Genomic DNA, 21,100 nt, shown 5'->3' on the forward strand with positions numbered 1-21,100 from the left:
GCCATTGGTTCTATGCCGTTTGTGTTTAAACTTATTTTGTTTCACCTTCTGTGTGCTGAAAACTGTGGAGTGCATAGTTTGCTTAGGTATACTTCAAATAAAAATACTCAAAATCATCATGTAAAATTCCAGCTTACTGTCTGAAAGTGTCGAATACAATCTTGAGCCCAGCTACTGTTTATTTCGGTTATAATATTATTTCCTTTTGAACAAATGAGTGCACATAAAAAGGGTACAAAAACTATGAGAAGAACATACACATTTCAGTGCACTTTCAGATCTTTTTTTCTCACAGGATGCTTTATGGTCTTCTTTTTAGGCGATAAAACCCCTGTTATTGCCTCATTGGAGCATATCACACTCCTTAAAAAAGTGAACTGGGACACTGACAAAAAAAACAGCCGTGCACGTTCATAAAATCCAGAGAGAAACAGAGCTTCCATCGTGACTGCATCGGCACTAGGGATGCAAGTCCATATTTTTTAAATTACTAGGTCGATTAAAATAAAAATTAACTAAAAATTCACTCTCACAAATTAATTTAAAGAAAAATGAAGTCGTGACCTAAAAGTACTCATTAGGCATTCATTTGCATCTCTGATCGGCACTCCACGAACCAACATAAGGAGTCCATTTTGTCGCATCACCAATGAAGAAAGAAAGGAAAAAGCATTGTTTACTTTTTTTGCCCAAATATATTTTCCCCACTACGCACACATATTTCCTTCTGCATTAAGGAACACTGTTTTCAAAATATTCCCACAGTTATTTGCTCACCTCCCCCTGGTGCTCTTTAACCTTTGGCAACTTTGGTTTCTTGAGAATTATTTATTTTTTCCAAGTTACTTCAAGAGTCTGCAAGAGAGATACTTGCACCCACTGGGTGGCATCGTACCTTGTCAACCAAAAACTGATATTGATTTAGTCACATATAGCGAAAATAGTTGCTTTATTTTTGTTTTGAGTTAGCCTTGACAAATACCAATGTTTCTTTTCAACAGACTTTCACCTGAGGATATTTCTTTCCTGCAAGCAAACTTGTAAATTGTTCGTGAAGTTTTTGTGCCAACAGCTCGCCAAAAGAAAGAAAAGGCATATTTTGCAATACAAACAAAAAAGAAGCAGTTTTGAATTTTACACGTCGAAAAGGTGGTAAAATACAGAAAATATATACTGTGGAGAAAGAAATGGATAAGCCTGTGGACTCACTACAAGACAGGGGCTCTATTACAAAACATGGTGACCTTTTTAGATGACTTCCTTGATAAGGTTCCGGATAAATCCAATAACTTCCAACCCTTTTTCTTTACCTTTCAAAAAGCTCACCTGTACACTTTCGTCAAGTTAACTAACATCATATTCTGTATTCCGTCTCAGCAAAACCAATTTACAAAATTAAATAAGCAAAACGTACTAAACTATTCGATCGCATGTCACAAGAAGTTGGATCACAGAAAGCTTTTCCCTGTTTTCCCAAACAGGTACAGAAGACAAATACAATTTGCAGAGGCATGAAACACGGTGTGAAAATTATGTTAGTCGGTCAGTGCGATAAGAGTCATTTATTTTGGGCAATTAAAAGGGTTAAAAATATAAGATCCGCTAAAATTTATATCTCTATACTTCTATAAAATATACAAATTACGTTAGGATCTCTACTATTCATCTAAGTTGATCAAATAATCAACCTATAAAATTAGATCCTGCTCCACTTCTAAAAATATTTTCGATCTTCTGGCCTATAAATAGATTAACCTTACCGTTGCTCACATAATTAACACTATTATTTGTCAATCATATTTAAACGTGAATTATATGCAGTTACGAGCACAAGAAACGTAACCGATCAAAAAGAAAAAGAAGCAAAAAGGACCACTGAAAAAAAGGGTGTCTTCTGCTCCACTTGTCTCTACCGCAGTCCACACACATGAAGGAGCCGAACCCGTACCTACTTCACGAATCTCGAAGCACATCGACCGGCCTGCAGCTTTCTCCCTCCGCCCTCCCATCCATTAAACTGAAAGAAGAAACCGGAGAAAAATGGAAAGGGGGAAAAAGGACTAAACCCAAATCGACGCACCAAACCCAACCCGGAACACCCGCCGCCGCCGTCGCCGTCGACGGCGACCACAGCAGCCGCGGCGTCCGGAAGCTAGTATTGGTACTACCAATTCCCTAGAGCCTGGACTCTGATGCGTCCCAGCCCATGGTCTCCCGCCTCCACCTCCGCCTCCTCCTCCATCTCCGCCTCTTCCTGTTCCTCGCCGCGGCCCTCGGGAACGCCGGCCCCGGAGGGGGCGGCGGCGCGGATGCGTCGGATCGGTTGGAGCCGGATCCGTACTCGATCCTGACGTGGCACGACTACTCGCCGCCGTCGCCGCCGCCCCCGCCGCCGCCTCCGGAGGCGCCGCCGGCGACCTGCGCAGGGGACCTCCACGGGAAGGGGGACTTCGGCACGCGCTGCGAGGTCTCCGAGGAGGTCAAGCTGGGCGGCGACGTCTACATCACGGGGAACGGCAGCCTCGTGCTGCTCGCCGGCGCCACCCTGACCTGCGAGAAGGCCGGGTGCGTCATATCAGCCAACCTCTCTGGCGAGGTGCGCCTCAGCCGCGGCGTGCGCGTCATAGCCGGGAGGGTCTCCTTGGTCGCCACCAACATCACGCTCGCCGACACGGTCGTTATGAACACCACCGCGCTCGCTGGGGATCCGCCCGACCGGACCAGCGGCGTCCCAACGGGGACGCACGGGGATGGTGGTGGGCACGGCGGCCGTGGCGCCAGCTGCTACGTCAAGGATGGGCAGACGCAAGAGGACTCCTGGGGCGGTGACGCCTACGCATGGTCAGACCTCGAACACCCGTTTAGCTATGGGAGCAAAGGGGGATCGACCAGTGTTGAGAAGGACTATGGCGGTGCCGGTGGTGGCATCGTGTGGCTCTTTGCAGAGGACCTGGTCATGAATGGCACAGTACTCGCTGACGGCGGGGCTAGCAGTGAGAAGGGCGGAGGTGGCTCTGGGGGGAGCATCTATATAAAGGCAGAGACTATGTAAGTGTTTTTTTGAATGATTTAAATTCCCGTTCTGCTTTCTGTTTACTAAGTGAACAAGCTAGTTAATTCAGTTGAAGTTTGCGAACAATACCCAATTGAAGGCAACTGTAATAAATTGGTTGGTCCTGCAGTTTAGGAACTATTAGAAAGTGGGATTATGACATTATTTGTATTGTGATGACAGTGGGCTAAGATGTGGGAGATGAAGACCACTTGCCTTTTCACAAAAATGCATTACGGGGACATTGGATCATATTTTTTAATGTACTGAATAGAAGACAAAGATGCTCAGATTTCTAAAAGTGCAAGGTCTGTAGTAGTGTTGAGAAGCTAAGAATTCATGTAGCTACTGGGGTCAATTTGATGGTGTATCTTGTTGAGATGTTAATAAACGTAAGTTTAGTTTGGTTGAATCACCTACTTGATCACAGTACAAGACCAAGTGGATTTTAGGATTTTCTTTTGTATATAAAGTTAAAGGTAAAAGGGGATCACTCTCATGGATTGTTAGACAGTAGCTAAATGATTCATATAATTAATTAGTGGACGAGTCTAGCATGAATTTTGTACTGGTCACAATAACATAAATATATAATAAAGTGATAGTCAAGGAATCTCTAGTGTCAGCTTGTTTATTTAGCTAGATTTAAATGTTAGTTTGTTTTGTTGTAGATCTGCTTACTATGTACTTAAGGAGATTCAGTAAGCCCCTGCTGTTTTCCCTCTTCTGATATTCTGTTGGCAACAGGCATGGTGGTGGCAAGATCAGTGCTTCTGGGGGTGATGGTTTGGCTGGGGGTGGTGGAGGGCGAGTTTCTATTAATGTTTTTAGTAGACATGATGACACCCAGATTTTTGTTCATGGTAAATCTTATTGACATTTGATCATCTTTTGCTTTCTTCATTTAACTTGTAGCATGGGTAACAATTATCTCTTTTGGAGGAGTTGCGGTTTCAAAGATGCAGACTACCAGTCCATCTGATGTTTATAGCTTTAATATATGTTTTGTTTCTTGGTTGCCAGTTCTGTTATTTTAGTTTTTGGTTATATGGACTTGCCTCTTTCTAGACTGTCCTCTGCATTATTCATAGATTTTATTCACCATTGTTCTAGCTGAATTGATCTTTACTTTTCCTTCTTTCTTGCATTCCTGGAATTTAGGTTAGGAGCTATATGTTAGGGGGAGACTTGCATGTAGTGTGCTGTTTGCACCAGAACAATAATATTTGTCTACTTAACTATGGAGGCATCCAACTGTTCCTTTTTAAACTTACTCTTAGGCCTCAATATGTCATGAGTCTTCTTTTTGTAGTATGAGATAAAACTGCTAGGCTCAGTAAGTTTCTAGTGATACATGAATGAAGATATTGTGTATACGACTATACCGATTTATTGTGTTTGAAATAAGTGTGACATCTTTTTCAGGGGGGAGGAGTTCGGGCTGTCCGGATAATGCAGGAGCTGCCGGAACTCTCTATGAAGCAGTACCAAAGAGTCTTATTGTTAACAACAACAATTTGAGTACACAGACTGACACTCTTCTTTTAGAGTTCCCAAATCAGCCACTATGGACAAATGTTTTTGTCAGAAATCATGCCAAAGTTGCTGTTCCCTTGCTCTGGAGTCGTGTGCAGGTATGAGACTTTGTAATGCTATCTTGATTATTGCTTTACCGACCGTGATGTGTTTAGTACAACACTTGCCTATTTATATACCTGACATCAATCCATTGAGTCCTATTATCTTGCATTTTCATATGCTTCATTTTGTTTAAACTTTCTATCTTCTATAAACTCTCTAGAAAGAACGAATGCATATCTGAATTTTCTAGTCAATATCTCAATGATATACCACAGGGGAACTGTATGTCTGTATCCTAGTTCAAGAATGTACATCTGATGACCATCTGGAAGTAGTTACTGGAGTCTTGATGTTCTCTGGGAATCTTTTTTGTACTCTTTTGCAGCTGAAGCTCATTACATATCCATAACTAAATGTTACATGTTGTTTGCATTGGCCATGAAGGTGTATTTTTTCCTTATAATGAGACTCACCTATTGTGGATTTGCTTCTTTTATTTCTATTGACTATGTGCTTTCTCTCTAAAAGATTTAATTACACGACTGATTATTTGTAATTTTCAGGTCCAAGGGCAACTTAGCCTTCTTACTGGTGCTGTTCTAACTTTTGGTCTGACCCTTTATCCATACTCAGAGTTTGAACTGATGGCTGAGGAGCTTCTTATGAGTGACTCAACAATCAAGGTGATTTTTTTGTTGGTTTTTGTGATTTGCTGTCTCTTGTGCTCTTCATTTATTCATCTTCATTTTGGTGTATCTGCTAGATATCTATTGATTCCTGTGCCTAATTTGAATTCTTTATCAGGTGTTTGGTGCTTTGAGAATGTCTGTAAAGATGCTCCTTATGTGGAACTCCAGAATGTTAATTGATGGTGGTAGAGATTCGATAGTTGCAACTTCTTTGCTGGATGCTAGCAATTTGATAGTTCTGAAGGTTCATTGTTGGTCCATCATTAAGGACTGTTTTCCTGTTTTGCTGCTTTTACTTAATGTACATCATTTTTGCTCATATAACATATATTTGTCAGGAATCATCTGTGATACATTCTAATGCTAATCTTGGAGTTCGTGGTCAAGGCCTGTTGAATTTGTCTGGAGACGGAGACACAATTGAGGCACAACGCCTTATTTTATCACTGTTCTACAGCATAAAAGTATGATAGTTTCTTTAGCATGTTATGCTTTTGTTTTCCTTATCCTCCACATTTTCTGATGCATTTGTCTTATTCCTTTACCTTTTTTACATTTTGCAAATTGCACCGTCTGTATAACATTTTATTGCTCTATTAGAACCCAAAATGCAATATAAGAAAATTGTTTAGGTATCCTAGTTAAGATGGCTCATGTAGTCATGTTTCTTCACTTATTTAACCTTTAACTGGTGAATAATTTCTACTTCTGGGATGAGTGTCATACTGTCTTCGGCTGTGTTATTGTATATTGTTCATGTGGTTTTCCTGTATTTGCAATTCTAATTTATAACCACCCTGACTGAATGTTGCATATGTTGCCGCACGATGTGTTATGTTCTGTTTTGCCCTTTTATAATCTATTCAAAGAAAGAATAATGATAAATATTTATTTTGTAGGTTGGACCTGGTTCCATTTTACGGGGCCCACTTGTAAATAGAAGTAGCTATGATGTGTAAATACTTTCACCTTCAACTATCACATTGAGATGTTCTTTTGCCATATTTCCTGTGCTGGAAAATTATATGCTTGTTAATGAGCTCTTCTTCATCTATTAGGGCCCCAAAGCTGAATTGTGAAGACGATAGCTGTCCTGTGGAAATAATACATCCACCGGAAGATTGCAATCTAAATTCTTCATTATCATTTACCCTTCAGGTACATTCAATTTTTCAATGTTCCAACAGAGTGTTTCCCATGTTACTTTTCTCATGCGATACAACTTACAACCACTTTCCCTTTTAGGTCTGCCGCGTTGAAGATATTGACGTCTGGGGTCTTGTACAAGGAACCGTAATTCATTTCAATAGAGCAAGAACTGTCACTGTGCATACATCTGGGATCATCAGCGCATCAGGCTTGGGTAATTTGTTTTCTTTCTGTTATTTGTCAGAATTCTTTGTTGGTTTGTTGCCTTTGAGCTTTGGCCTACAATTCTAATTTCTAAGGACAGCTCGTGTCCCCTGTGGATGAGCAAATCATATCATTAACTCAGCTATAGTGCTATACAGTTGAAAATTCTTGTGGAAACTTGCAGAGCTGTTTGGTTGCTTATTATAAGAGAGTGGCACACATACTATGATCTTTAAACCCAAACATATTTGAGCAATGATGTTTGGCATTCATCTAGCTTGTTGAGATGTCATGATATAATATTTTTGGCAGAAATAAATGTTATCTTGTATTCCAACCAAGTGACTGAAGATTTATTGCACTCTATAACGTTGAATATGTCCTTTCCTTTTTGCCTTTTCCATTCTGCTTGCTGTTACTTCTTTCACTAGTCCATATAGAACAAATTGATCTTACATTTGCTAGTCTAAAGCTATTCTTTCACCTTCAGATGATTTTTTTTGGGTCTGGTGGTATGCTTTCTTCTACCTATTCCAGAATTCTAATTTCTTTTCTTCTAATTTCAGGCTGCCGAACTGGAGTAGGACAAGGAAAAATGTTAAGCAGCGGCGTAAGCGGCGGTGGTGGACATGGTGGTAAAGGGGGGGATGGTTTCCATGATGGAAGCCATGCTGAGGGTGGACCTACCTATGGTAATGCTGGTCTACCTTGTGAACTCGGCAGTGGCAGTGGGAATGACACTACAGGATTTTCCACAGCTGGTGGTGGTATAATAGGTATCACATACATTCAATTGACCTCAGTTTTTGTTCATAGTATGTCTTAACAACTCGTCTCTTAAACGTTGCTGTAACTGCACTACAGTGATGGGTTCATGTGAGTATTCTCTGCCAAGTCTTGCCCTCTATGGTTCAGTTGAATCAAATGGTGGCAGTTACGCTGATATGGTAACTAATGGCTCAATTGGAGGACCTGGTGGTGGTTCTGGGGGCACAATTCTTCTATTTGTGCACACTTTGTCCCTAGCGGAAAGCTCTGCCCTTTCGAGTGTTGGTGGCTTTGGAAGTGCTGACAGTGGTGGGGGTGGAGGGGGAAGAATTCACTTCCATTGGTCTAACATTCCTACCGGAGATGAGTATATTCCTGTTGCAGCTGTTAAAGGATCCATACTTACAAGGTCTAGTCTGATTCTTTCTCTAGTACTTTTTTTAGTATCCTTGTTTTCTGGATTGAATACATAAAAGGTTGCTTTTGTATTTCTGGTGATTTAGGTAATAATATGTGGTGCTGGTGCTATTTATGAATTTATATGTTTTAGAATTTAGACTTTTAGTTTTAATTTTATCTTGTAGTTTGCTGCATTCATGTCTAGTCTAATTTAATTATGACGACATTGTTGACATTATGGAACAACAAGGACAAGGAAAAGCTGAAGAATAATTTAGCACACTTTTTTTTTCTTCAAAAGTGTGCTCTCACCTGTGCCTATGCCTATGTTCGAACCCAGGTCACGGGGCAGCGAACTCCAGTGCCTTTATCACTGTGATGTAAAGAATCATTTCACATTGTATGCCTTGACATTTTGGGCCTTTAATCAGTAGCTCTGCCAGACTTACCATAAACTTCGTAGAGGGTGTCATTTTTTGTAGACTTCTTATTTATTTTTACTGTTCTTTTTACATTGGTGTGTCAGAAGTAGGAGTCATCACATCTTATACGGCTCTGATATTATATAACAAGTTTGTGCTGAAATTTATTTTTTGTAGACTTCTTTTTTTTTCTTTTTGCATTGGTGTGTTGGCAGTTGGAGTCATCACATCTTATACAGAACAGTGTGGAAGGCTCTGATATTATATAACAAAATTTACGTAGAAATTACTGTATAGTAACGTTTCACAAGGAAAAATGGGCACACAAAGATGTGACCTGTTCCATAATTTATCTAGCCTTAGCATAGGTGAAAAGAACATATTGGTCCTTGAAATGTGGGCTTACTCGATACATCTTATGTCTATATTGAAGCTTAAAATAGAAGATGGTACTGTAGAGTGCCGCATCACCGTGTTTTCTTCATGCTGTCCATTTCAGATCCAATGGAAAAAAATATACCTGAAAAAGAGAATATGAGTCCTGCTATACGTACAAATGGTTCATACGACCAGGTTACGACCCGAACTAGCACGCGTGGGGCAGCAGCAAAACTCAGCCACCAGCGTTACTTGGTCGTAACGCAGACATACAAACCAGTCATACGTGAAGCACTTCTCAGAGAATAAATCATACAATCTAGAACTCATTATGATCTTGTATGCAGTATGAGACTAAACAACTCTCTCTTTCTTAACACACACAAAAAAGCAACTTATTTCATATACGTTGCATAAACGTTTTCTCATAATACAAAATTTCCATGCTATATTAAAAGGAGCTGGAATTTCCACAAAAATGTGCTGGCTTGCTAGTTCTCAGGATTTAGCCGGATGGTATCTGGGCTTGATATGGTTTCCTCATGTAATATAGCCCTGCTTTCATATGGTTCTTACAGTCCTTAACAGCGATGATGCCTTTGTGATGATAACATGCTGTTACTTCTTCAATACATAGAAGTTTTTCCTTGTGGAATTCTCATCCAATCTGCGCAACAAGAACCATCTCAAACGAGCATTCTTGTTGGTTCGAAGGCGGCATAAGATTTGAAAGAGCATGTCAATTTAAAACTAAGACTTGCTTCCAACAGTTTTGACACAGTTTCATTTTTATCAAACTTGAACTTGTTTATTATATTTCTGTGTCAATTACTTCGACTTTATGTAACATGTTTATCATATTGTGCTGTTAAAATGAGCTGTACTATGTGTGATGCATGTGGTGATCAAAATCTGAAATCCATGGTTGAGCTGTGATGTGCATGAAATAGTTTTTGTAAAAGTTTGTTTCGTCACTAGTAGTTTTTATTCAAAGGATACACATGTTGACACGACTGTAATGTTTTGATATATGTATATGTATGCTAACTGTATTATTATACAGTGGAGGAATCAGTAAAGGGCAGGGGTTTTCTGGTGGGAATGGAACAGTTACAGGAAAAGCTTGCCCAAAGGGTCTTTATGGTACATTCTGCAAGGTAACTTGTTTATATAAGGCAACTGTCATCTAGCATGTCTTATTATTTACTTGTGACTTGTTGAACAGTGAAGTTTGGTTGGTTCATACACAAAACGGCCAGTTGGCTACCCAGTTGTTCTGTATCATGATAATGTTTAACATCGTTCCATCTTGTGACAAAATTGAACGATCATATATCTAATTCCCTTAGCTTTGGTGGCTATATCTGCTGTAACTCTATTGCTACTTAATGTTCTTAATGTGGTGTCAATTGTCTCTGCGTAAATTGCAGGAATGCCCATTGGGAACATACAAGAATGTTACTGGATCTTCTAAATCTCTATGCTTTCCATGCCCTCCAGATGAACTCCCCCACCGTGCTATATACATAAATGTCCGAGGTAATTCTTTCTATTTGTATGTTTTTTTGGTGTGGTATATAGCAGAAGTGCAACCTAAGAAAAACATTTTGACTTTCTAATTTTCCTAGCCACTTGGCCTTCGACATTTTCTTATCTAGATTTGTTTTCCCCACTCTTGGTCATGCAGGATTTCTCCCTTTTTCTTCTTGGTTTTAGCATAGATCCTTTTGCTATTGCCTTTTCAAGTTTCTATATATGTGCTAGCTAGGTATCCAGACAGTTCTGTTGTTTTGCTTGGATATTACAAGCCTTGCTTATGTTTGACAGGAGGCGCTGCTGATACTCCATGCCCATACAAATGTGTCTCTGACAGATATCGCATGCCTCACTGTTATACTGCTCTGGAAGAATTAATATACACTTTTGGGGGACCTTGGTTATTTGGCCTGCTTCTTTCAGGCCTTCTTATCTTGTTAGCTCTTGTTTTAAGTGTTGCTCGTATGAAATTTGTCGGTACTGATGAGTTACCTGGGCCAGCGCCAACTCAACAAGGATCCCAAATTGATCATTCCTTTCCTTTCCTAGAATCACTAAATGAGGTACTCCATACCTTTTCTGCTCTATCCCATATCTTAAGTACCATGTGGCCATCCTGAATTCTGATAGAAGTTTTGCTATTGCTGCAGGTCTTGGAAACTAATAGGGCTGAAGAATCACACAGTCATGTACACAGGATGTATTTCATGGGTCCCAACACTTTCAGTGAACCCTGGCATCTCCCACACACCCCACCAGAACAGATCACCGAGATTGTGTATGTATACTTGTTCTCAACTGAACCTAGATACTGCTTAATCAGATTCAACCTTTCTGGTCTTTTCTTTCCCCCCACTATGCTTTGTTGATTTTCTCTTTTCATTGAAATACACTTTTAAATCTGCCCGTCGGAAGTCCTATCAAAATTACTTGGCGTGATGTTCTAGTTGTGCTTTCTCTTCATTGTCAGGTATGAAGACATGTTTAACCGATTTGTCGATGAGATAAACACCCTTGCAGCTTATCAGTGGTGGGAAGAATCAATTTACAGTATCCTTTGTATACTTGCGTACCCCCTGGCATGGTCATGGCAACAGTGGCGTAGGAGAAAGAAATTACAGAGACTGCGTGAATTTGTTCGCTCTGAATATGATCATTCATGCTTACGGTCTTGCCGTTCACGTGCGCTCTACGAAGGGCTCAAGGTCTGACTTTGTTTTTCTCAGAATATTCAAATGCCTTATAAGTTCTTGGTCTTCCTCGAAAATCGAAATGTTTTTAAGTTCTTAAAGTTGGATCCTTAAACCTGCGGTTCAGCTTGCATAGTGAGAGTACCCACTGTTGTAACTAATAAAATATTAGCTGAGGGAGGCGTCTGAAACTACCAAGATTAGAAGTAGTACTCAAAGATGCTAATTTGAGTGGATAACAAAGTTGTTGTGTTGATGTTAATATTTCAATAAATCAGAAAACATTGTCACTGAAATTTAAGATCCACTGGAATTACATTCAGGTTTTAGTTATACCATCTGTAATAACCTTTTTATTATAGTTTCCAGTGTCCTTAGTTTGGTCAATTGTGTGCTACTATTTACTTATGTTCTCATTTCCAATTATATCTTCAAGCTTGTCAATTTATGGAATTTAAGATGAGGCTGGGTTTTCCAATCCAGGTGACTGCGACTCCAGATCTAATGCTAGGGTATTTAGATTTCTTCCTTGGGGGAGATGAAAAAAGGCCTGATCTTCCACCTCGTCTTCGTCAAAGATTTCCAATGTCCTTCATCTTTGGAGGCGATGGAAGTTACATGGCTCCATTTTCACTTCATAGTGACAGTGTTCTCACTAGTCTAATGAGCCAGGTGAGATTTAAGATCTTCCAAACCGCACCATTCATGTCCTGGCACTTTTCTTCCGATCCTCATGTCATATCCATTACAGGCTGTCCCCTCATGGATATGGCACCGTCTTGTTGCTGGATTGAATGCCCAGCTGCGTTTGGTTCGCCGTGGAAATCTGAAAGTAACATTTCTTCCTGTCCTCGACTGGCTTGAAACTCATGCGAATCCCTCATTGGCAGTGAGTGGTATCCGTGTTGATCTTGCCTGGTTCCAAGCTACATCATTAGGGTATTGCCAACTTGGTCTTGTTGTTTATGCTGTTGAAGGAGAACCAGCTGGTGCTGAACTAGGTGGTAGCCCTAGAATTAAAATAGAGCAACACCCACAGTGAGTTATTATGAGCTTTTCTTTTTGTTCTTGGTTTTGAGAATTCATCATTTTGCTTGTTAATCATCATTTATCAATTATTGCTGATGGCTTATTGTATCATGCAGAGCGCAAGACATGCTCACTGATACTCAGCTAGGCCAGTCAAGGATCAAGGATGCTCTTATGCGCAAAAGGATTACTGGTGGAGTTTTGGATAGTAAAAGCTTAAGGACACTCAAAGACAGGAGAGATATATTTTACCCATTTTCTCTTATCTTGCACAATACTAAACCAGTTGGGCATCAGGTTTTTCTCTGCCATTGTTTCAATTCGCAGAATGATGATGTGCTAATTCTTCATTTTTCACTAATTGTAATTCTACTGTTAACTGCAGGATCTTGTTGGTTTAGTAATCTCAATATTGCTTCTCACGGATTTCAGCTTAGTTTTGCTTACTTTTCTCCAGCTATATTCATACTCTATGGTCGACGTCCTCTTGGTTTTGTTTATTCTTCCTCTTGGGATTTTGTCGCCTTTCCCGGCTGGTATAAATGCTCTGTTTAGTCATGGACCAAGGCGTTCAGCAGGCCTTGCTCGAGTATATGCATTGTGGAACATAACTTCACTGGTCAATGTTGTAAGTATTCTTTGCCATCTACATTTCAATGTTATGTTCTTATTGGCATCTTTGTTGCTAGGATTGGCCTCTATTATGCATAATAGCAGCAATTGGACTAGCTTGTTTCTACCAAGTTTTACTCCTCTATAACCTTCTTCCCGTGCTTGTTAATCTCTAGGTTGTGGCTTTCATATGTGGTCTTGTGCATTATAAGTCGTCAACCAAAAGACACCCGAGCGTGCAGCCATGGAACCTGGGAACGTAAGCATAATTTCCCCCGCCCGTCCACTAGCATCTTTTCAGAGTTCTATGCAATCAGGCTACCAACACATCGTTTACCCCACCTTGCCATCTCGTTTTTCACATGTCATGAAATTCTTTCCAGGGATGAAAGTGGTTGGTGGCTCTTCCCGACTGGACTCATGTTGCTGAAATGCATCCAAGCAAGGCTTGTTGATTGGCACGTAGCTAATTTAGAGATCCAAGACCATGCAGTTTATAGTAATGACCCAAACATATTTTGGCAGTCATGACAACTGGTGTAACTAAGGTCCTTTTGGAAAGCTTTTTACAACTCAATTTTTTGGGAGTTGATAAAAGGAAGAGTGCGGGCAGCAAGGCCTTTCTTTATTGACCAGGCCAAAGAAGCAACTACAGTGGTTATAGATGCATACTTCCGCGTCCTTTGTTAATCATGTGCAGTCGCAACCGGTGTTTTGTTGTATATATAAAGGTGTACTTGATCCATTCTTTGTAGGATTTAGACACCATAGAGTTATAAACAATGCCAAAGCTAACTTAACAGACACATTGGGGGGATGTGGTTCTGTTGTTGCTGTTCTCTTACTATCGTGCCCTGGCCCCTGATGTTGTTGAGCTGGGGAGAGGCATGGCATGAAAATGCACTACTTTTCGTTGTATCTGATGGTGCTATGACGAGATAACGCAAGGATTAACATGCCCATGGTTTTCACTGACACATAGTAAGACTGATCCAATGTTGTGACAAATTGGTGTAACGCGATTGCTGTTCTTTTTGGCATTTTTCTTTTGTAAAATCAGATGCACCGCGTTTCGTCCAGTGGTAGTGTGTGCCCGACCTCCTTTTTTCCTTCTCCCACTACGGCAACTTCTCCAACTGGGTAGCCCGCCTGTCCGCCCTCTGCTGCTCAGCTTCCATGATGCAATCGCTGTATCTCCTAAAAGGTTACGGATAACCGCCAGTTATCTACCAGTGCACAGCCTCCCACGTCGTCCGATACGAACGTTAGAAAAGGTAAGCTCTCCTCCCATCTTCTGTTCCATATCTTTGCGAGTTTCTTCTCTTCTTCTCTTTCAATTTCTTGTATTCCCTCAAAAAAGAAGAGAAGAAATTATTGCATTCCAAATCACTGTGCATGCTAGCCAGTCACATATTCCTCCACTCCCGAATTCGTGTTCGGTATTTGATTCGATTGCTGAAAAAATGTCAAATCCTATTTGGGCAAGAGATCATGGTATTCGATTGCACGTATTGTAAACAGTGAGTGCACGATTATAGCTAAAAAAACTCAGTGATACAGTAGAAACACTCTTATTTTAAGAAAAGAAACCTTTTGATCTGCGGCTGCATAACGTTTCCGATTCCGATCCAATACAATTTACGGTTCGGTCGCTTGGTGGCCTCCACGCCAGGCGTGAGAACGACCGATATAAACTACATGAACGGTGGTTTGGATGGGGTAATTGGTGAGAGGGAATATGAGTTTAGATGCACGAGTTTAAAAATCTCTTATTTATTTCGTGGGAGAGGAGTTTTGGTGGGACATGAAATACGAGTTTGTGGACAAACTGACACCAATCTCTTGATAGGAGAATGAGTGATAATTGGGTAGAAGTTGTGTGTTTAATGAAAAATAATTACATCTCCAATAGTCCAGTGTTCATTGTAACTCCTCACCTGTAGACCCATTAATAAAAGAATTTTGTTATTTATCTATCGACAGATTTAGAGGGGGAGGGAAATCTATCGAATTTCGTACCTTAGGATGAACTTGGACATTCGTGCGGCCATCTCCTCCGGTGAGGTCCTTCGGCGACGTCTTCTTCTCTGGCGACGGTGGGGTTAGGGTTTCAGGTTCGGGTTTTCGGGATTTTGGAGGCTATCGGCTTAGAGGGAGGTTCGGGGAGGCTACCGGTCCCGTGGTGGTGGCGGGCGGGACGACGAGGCGGGGGGGGGGGCGCTGCCCGCCTCCGTGGTGGTGGACCGTCGGTTGGGTCGGCGATGGTGGGGGGGGGCGTCGAGATTGGAGTGGTTAGTGATGATGGCGGTCAGGGGCAGCAGCTCTGGCGGCGGGGGCGAGCGGCAGCCGGCTCCATAGAAGAAAAAGAGAGGGATGATGAAGGAGGTGGGTGGACCGCTCTAGCGTTGGCGAGGCAGCGGGGAAGTGGCTGTCGGAGGGTGAACTCCTGTCGCAGGGATCCCGAGAGACCCCTTTTTAGAGATTCGGCCGGGGGGATGATCCTGAACGAGCTTGTTTGGGAAATAAGCGGGAAACGGAAAGAAATGCAGTGGCTGGTGGGAGATGATCGTCCTAGTGCGAGAAAGATGGGTGCACCGGGGTTTAGACAGGTTCGGGCCGCACGGGGGCGTAACACCCTACTCCTGTGTGAGTGCTATATCTATCCTTGAAGGGAATTCTTCAAGGATGTATCTGGTTACAAGAGAGAGTCACTTACAGAGAGCTTGAGGCTCTCGTGTTCTAGCTTGGCTTGAGCTGGTTCGAGCGTCTGCGTCCTCTTTTTTTTTTCACACCTTTTACGTGTTCTCCATCCTTTCCTTTTATAGACGCGCCGACCTCGACATATCCTGAATGGGAAAGAGGGGGTGCGAGTGCCAAGGTGCCACGGAGAAAGGCGTCATCATTCCGTCTTGGCGAAGTGACAGGGGCGGTGGAAAAATGCGGCGCGCATCCGACCACCCGCCACTATGGATGCCCTCGGGCGTCATTAAGGGGGCCCACCGGGCAGCCTCAGAGGTGCCCGGTGCGCCCACCCTGTCTTGTTCTTCTGCCAGGGCAGGGTGGCAGGCGGAGCGCTTCGATTCTGGCAACGTTATCCCGAGGCACCCGGATGAAACGGGACGGGACCCGTGCATTTAATGGACCCACGCCCCCCTGCCAGTGCATGGCAGGGTCTGACACTGGGGCGTGGGCAGCTGAGAATGTCAGGATGTCAGGCCGCGCGTGCCTATTAAATACGGCATTTGGCCTTTGACTGGCTGACACCCCGACGATGGGACCCTTCGGGTCATCGGACGATCTTACGCGAACCTTCGGGGAACCGAGTCCTCGGGGGCTGCCACGTGCAGCCCCGAGCACTCTCTCCCGAGCACTTCGGTGAGACCTTCGGGGAACCGAGTCCTCGGGGGCTGCCACGTGCAGCCCCGAGCACTCTCTCCCGAGTACTTGGGTGAGACCTTCGGGGAACCGAGTCCTCGGGGGCTGCCATGTGCAGCCCCGAGCACTCTCTCCCGAGCACTTCGGTGGGACCTTCGGGGAAACGAGTCCTCGGGGGCTGCCACGTGCAGCCCCGAGCACTCTCTCCCGAGCACTTCGGTGTTTGGATCATCGGGGGACTACAGTACTCGGGGATAAGTGAGAAACCTTCCGAGCACTTCCTTCCCGGTACTTGGACTCTGCGGATCATCGGGGAACTAGGGTGCTCGGAAACCTAGAGGCTACGGCCCCGAGCACCTTCCCTCGGGACTTAGTTTCTTCTTATCCTGCAGGGTGGACCTCGCGGGATGGTGACATGTGGTGGATGGCCGGCCCGGTCTCGGGATTCAGGGACCCCTGGTTCCTAATACACCGACAGTAGCCCCCGGGTCCATTGGTAGGCGACGGGACGGAGACTGCGAATGGGCCCTTCGTCGCGGCCGAGGCCGAGGCTGGCGCAGACGCCATGTGGCAAGCTTTCGAGAAGGTGGCCCTTGCGGACCCAGACCTCAAGTATGCCCCAACGGGAAAATGAGTGGACGCGTGTCCACACAACTTCCGAAGGGTATGATGACCATACGGGCGGCACGCGCGGTCGCCGCGCAGATCGAGGAAAATACGCCTGGCAGCCGCTGACATCGCGCGATCGGCGGGAGATTCGCCTGGCAATTGCGTCGATCGAGGCGACGCTTCGCCGAGCGAACCGTTTGGGCGGCAGTTTTTGAACTTTGAGATATAAAAGGGGGAATGGATCGGTCCGTTCCCCTCTTTACGCTTTCTCGCACTTGTGCTCTTGCCTTCTTTGTGCTCCGAAGCCCTTAGGAAATTCTCAGGCGACCGGAGCATTCTTCCTTCTCTCTCTCTCCACCACCAAAACACCTTCCATCTTTGCCGAGATGACGAGGGTTGGAGGAGGACGCCGGGACAAGGCTTCAGATAGCATCTTGCCGGAGTCTCGTCTGAGGAACGAGGAGGCGGCGGACAAAATCAGGAAACTGCTGGTGCCGGAGGGGCAAGAAGGTGCTGTGGTGGTGAGGCCGGTGAGCCTGACGCTGGCGACGACCGTCCCTGGGCGGACCGTCCTCTTCACCTCCTTTGTGGCGGCGGGGTTGGTGCCGTCGTTCTCCACCTTCTTCTTGCAAGTGCTGGAGACGTACAGCATTCAGCTGGTGCACCTAAGCCCCAACTCTGTGGTGGCGCTGGCGACTTTCGCGCATTTCTGCGAAATGTTCGTGGGGGTGATGCCGTCGGCGACGCTGCTTCGCCATTTCTTCGTCCTTCGGCCGGTGGGGAAGAAGAGGGGGCACTCCACGGCGGACGTCGTGGGGTGCTGCAACCTTCGGCTCCGGGACGGCCTGGGGGATCATTACATTCCCCAGGTGCTGCGCAGCAAGTGGGAGGAGTGGCGACGGGACTGGTTCTTCGTCGACGTCGACCCCCATGAGCGCCTTGAGCTGCCGGAGGCGGCGGCGGAACCTCGGCGATCGACGTGGGAGGCGCGGCCGCCAGAAGACGCGAGGCTGAAGCCGGTGTTGGAGCGCATCCTGGAGCTGCGCGAGTCCGGGCTGACCTCCGTCATGGTGGTCATAGACTTCCTGCGCCGTCGGCTGGCGCCTTTGCGAGAGCGGGCCCGGCCGAGTTGGTTCTATACCGGGTCGGAGGACATCACCAGGACCCAGATCGGCGCGAGCTGGGATCTGGGGCAGGCGGAACTGCGGGGGATGACAAGGGTGATCACCGGAACGGAGGACATGGGCCGGACGGAGCTCCCGTGGCCGGAGATGACGCTCTGCGCCAACCCCAACCGGGTGGCCATTATGGCGGGGCTGCCGGAGTTCGACGCCCAGGGGCCTGTGGACCGGCCAAGAAGCCGGAGTCCCGAGGCCTCCGAACTCCCCGGGCTGGAGGAGCTACTTGGCGAGGAGGTCGCTGGCAGCTCGTCGTGGGCTGGCGAAGGGGCCGCCGCAGGCGGCAACCGCCGTGCCAGGGAGGAGGCGCCACCGAAATTGTCGAGGAGGTGGCACCGGGAGATCGGGGAAAGCGTCCCCGGGCCCTGATCCTAGTGCCAGACTCTCCGCCGTCGCCAACGGCAGCGGTGGCATTTCCGGTGCTGGAGCCGCGCCTGGTGCGGATGGGGCCTGCACCGGCGCCTGCGACCCGCATGGCGGAAACCGAGACCCGCGCGGTGGCACACGAGGCCCGCACGGCGGCGCCCGAGGCCCGCGCAGTGGTTCAGCCGAGCCCCCAGCGGAAGAGGTGGCGGGAGGAGTCCGGACCGACGGCACCGGACCCGAACATCAGGCTCCCAGCGGCCAAATGGCGGTATCGGTGAGTCTCCTTTCTTGCTTTTCCATAGGCATTTCTGGCCCGAACTAAGCTTCGGCATTTTTCATTTGTCTCCCGTAGGCCGGCCGCAGGTGCTACTGCGACGGAGAAAGAGCGGGCGCCGAGACCAGAAACGAGCCCGCCTGCAGCTCCGACGGAGGCGGGCACCGGAAAGGCGGAGGCGCCAATCGTCGTGGCGGCCAGCGGAAGAGAGGCGGAGGCGACGGCCAGCGGGAGAGAGACGGCGCAGCCATCCGAATCTTTGGTGCCGGCGGAACCTACCCCAGGCGCGGAGAGCTCGGGGCGGATGATGGGGGAGGTGGATGCCCTGCCGGGGCCGACGGATAGGGCGGCCGATGCGGGAATGCGGCCGCTGTCCGAGTCTTCGGCGCCGGCGGAGCCTACCCCGGGCAGGCAGAGCCCGGGGCGGATGGCAGCGCGGGGCCCTGCGGAGAGCTCGGCCCCCCTGGAGGCACTCTGCGGAGAAGCCTGGGCCCCACCGGTGGCGGGCCAGCCCGCCGACCCTTTCCTGGCCGCCATTGAAGGCGTCCAAGTAGCGATCGGGCGGCTGGGCGCAGCGGTGGATGCTAAGGAGGGGGAGCTTAAAGCTGAGCGCGCCCGCCTAGCGTGGGAGAAAGCGCAGCTGGCGGGCGCCCAGGAGGAGGCCCGCGTGGCGGCCGCGCGGGAGCAGAAGCTCTTAGATGACATCCACGTGGAAGCCGCGTGGGAACAAGAAATTTTGAAGACCGTGCGGGCAGAGGCCGCGCGGGAACGAGAAGACGCCGCCCGCCTGGCCGAGGCATCGAAGCAGCAAGCTGCCGAGGCCCTTGCCAGGATGGGGCAGGCGCAGGAGAGGGAGATGGCAGTCGCAGCCCAGGAGCAGGCGGCGGAGGAGCGGCAAGCCGAGCTGACCCGCCGGGAGGGCGCGGCCGAGAAGACGCGCGCCGACCTCCAGCGCTGGGAAGACGACCTCCGGAAGATCAGAGAAGAGATCCACCGCTGGGAGGAGAACGTCTCCATTCGGGAGGTGGACAATGAGTTGTCGGCGTCGGACCTCGACGCCCGGGAGAATTCGGTGGCCCAGAAGGAGGACGCTCTGGCCCGGCGGGAGGGCGAGCTGAGTCGCCGAGAAGGCGAACTGAGTCGTCGAGAAGGCGAGGCTGACGCGGCGGCGGCGGTCATAGCGACCAGGGCGGAGCAGATCGCGAAGCATGAGGCGGAACTGGCCGCCCGCGAACGCGCTTTATCCGAGATGGTGGCCAAGACGAAGTAGGCTGCCGCCCCCGCAGCAGTTGGCGGTTCTTCCGGTCCGGTCGGGAACCAGGGACTCGAGGCGCAGCTGCGGGCCGCCAAGGAGAAGCTCGAGACCGCCTTTGTCTCGCGGGTCAACCTCGAGCATATGCTGGAAGATATACTCCGGCGGATGCGGCGGGCCGTAGAGAAGGGTGGTCTCGGACGGCTCGTTGGAGGCGAGAAGGGCGATGGCCCCGCACGACAAGTGTTGGGGCTGCAGCAGGTCTGCGAGCGCCTCGAGGCCCTGCCTTGGGCAGTCCAGGAACTCGCCGCCCGGGAGGGACGTGGCTTGGCACATGCGGTGGCCGAGCACGTTCTGGCCTGCTACCGAAGCAGGGACCCAAACTTCCCGCTGGAGCCGGCGTGAGAGGGAGTGGTCGAGGCTGAGGGAGAGGCCGCCCGGGTAGCGGTCCGGAGTACCGCCGCTGTGGTGGCGGCCGGCTTCAGGCGAGAGGTGCCGCCGCCGCCAGCCCCCGGGGACGACTCAGAGGATTCAGCCGACACCTCTGCGGCCGACTAGATCTTTTGTAGTCTTTTTTCTTTTGTTGTCTTGATGAATGTAGATGTAGGAGTGAACTTTTAGAAAATGCCTTGTATCTATCCTGTGAATATTAATGGCAGTTTTTCCTTGAGCTCACAACTCCAATTTCTCTGAGTGTTTGATGCTTCTTCTGGAGTTTCACCTTGAAGTCCCGGGGAGTACTCAGTCGGGCCGTTCCCGACCTTCCCGTCCCCGAGAATTAAGTTATCCGGATCGCTGCTGCTGGCGTAGTCGGCCTTCGAGCTCTCGCGAGTCCGCATTTGCCTAAGTTAAGAAACAAAGACACAGACTTCCTTGCCCGGGAGATAGATCGATCCTGCTCGGAACACGCCATACCTAGTGAACACTTTTTCACTTTGCGACCACCCAGTTAGTAGAAGGGAGACGCGTGCGGGCGAGAATGTGACCAAGAGTCCTCGTGGTCCGGTGGTGCCCGGGCTTTAAAACGGGCCGGACCG

The 21,100-nt window shown here is 47.2% G+C and overlaps 1 protein-coding gene across 1 annotated transcript; it reads left to right on the plus strand.

Annotated features, from left to right (window-relative positions):
* The first annotated feature begins 1,988 nt into the window (after positions 1-1,988).
* On the plus strand, positions 1,989-13,986 carry LOC133898286 (uncharacterized). Its single transcript, XM_062338919.1, has 22 exons — positions 1,989-3,048; positions 3,800-3,915; positions 4,478-4,686; positions 5,197-5,316; positions 5,438-5,566; positions 5,661-5,786; positions 6,222-6,277; positions 6,381-6,480; positions 6,568-6,685; positions 7,242-7,451; positions 7,540-7,852; positions 9,706-9,799; positions 10,073-10,181; positions 10,470-10,741; positions 10,829-10,956; positions 11,149-11,383; positions 11,852-12,040; positions 12,120-12,406; positions 12,514-12,694; positions 12,783-13,025; positions 13,186-13,268; positions 13,393-13,986. Exons 1-22 carry the CDS (start codon positions 2,207-2,209, stop codon positions 13,538-13,540), a joined length of 4,308 nt encoding a protein of 1,435 aa, XP_062194903.1. The 5' UTR covers positions 1,989-2,206; the 3' UTR covers positions 13,541-13,986.
* The last annotated feature ends 7,114 nt before the right edge of the window (positions 13,987-21,100 follow it).

The sequence above is a fragment of the Phragmites australis genome, chromosome 2 (assembly GCF_958298935.1).
Source record: "Phragmites australis chromosome 2, lpPhrAust1.1, whole genome shotgun sequence".
Taxonomy (NCBI): domain Eukaryota; kingdom Viridiplantae; phylum Streptophyta; class Magnoliopsida; order Poales; family Poaceae; genus Phragmites; species Phragmites australis.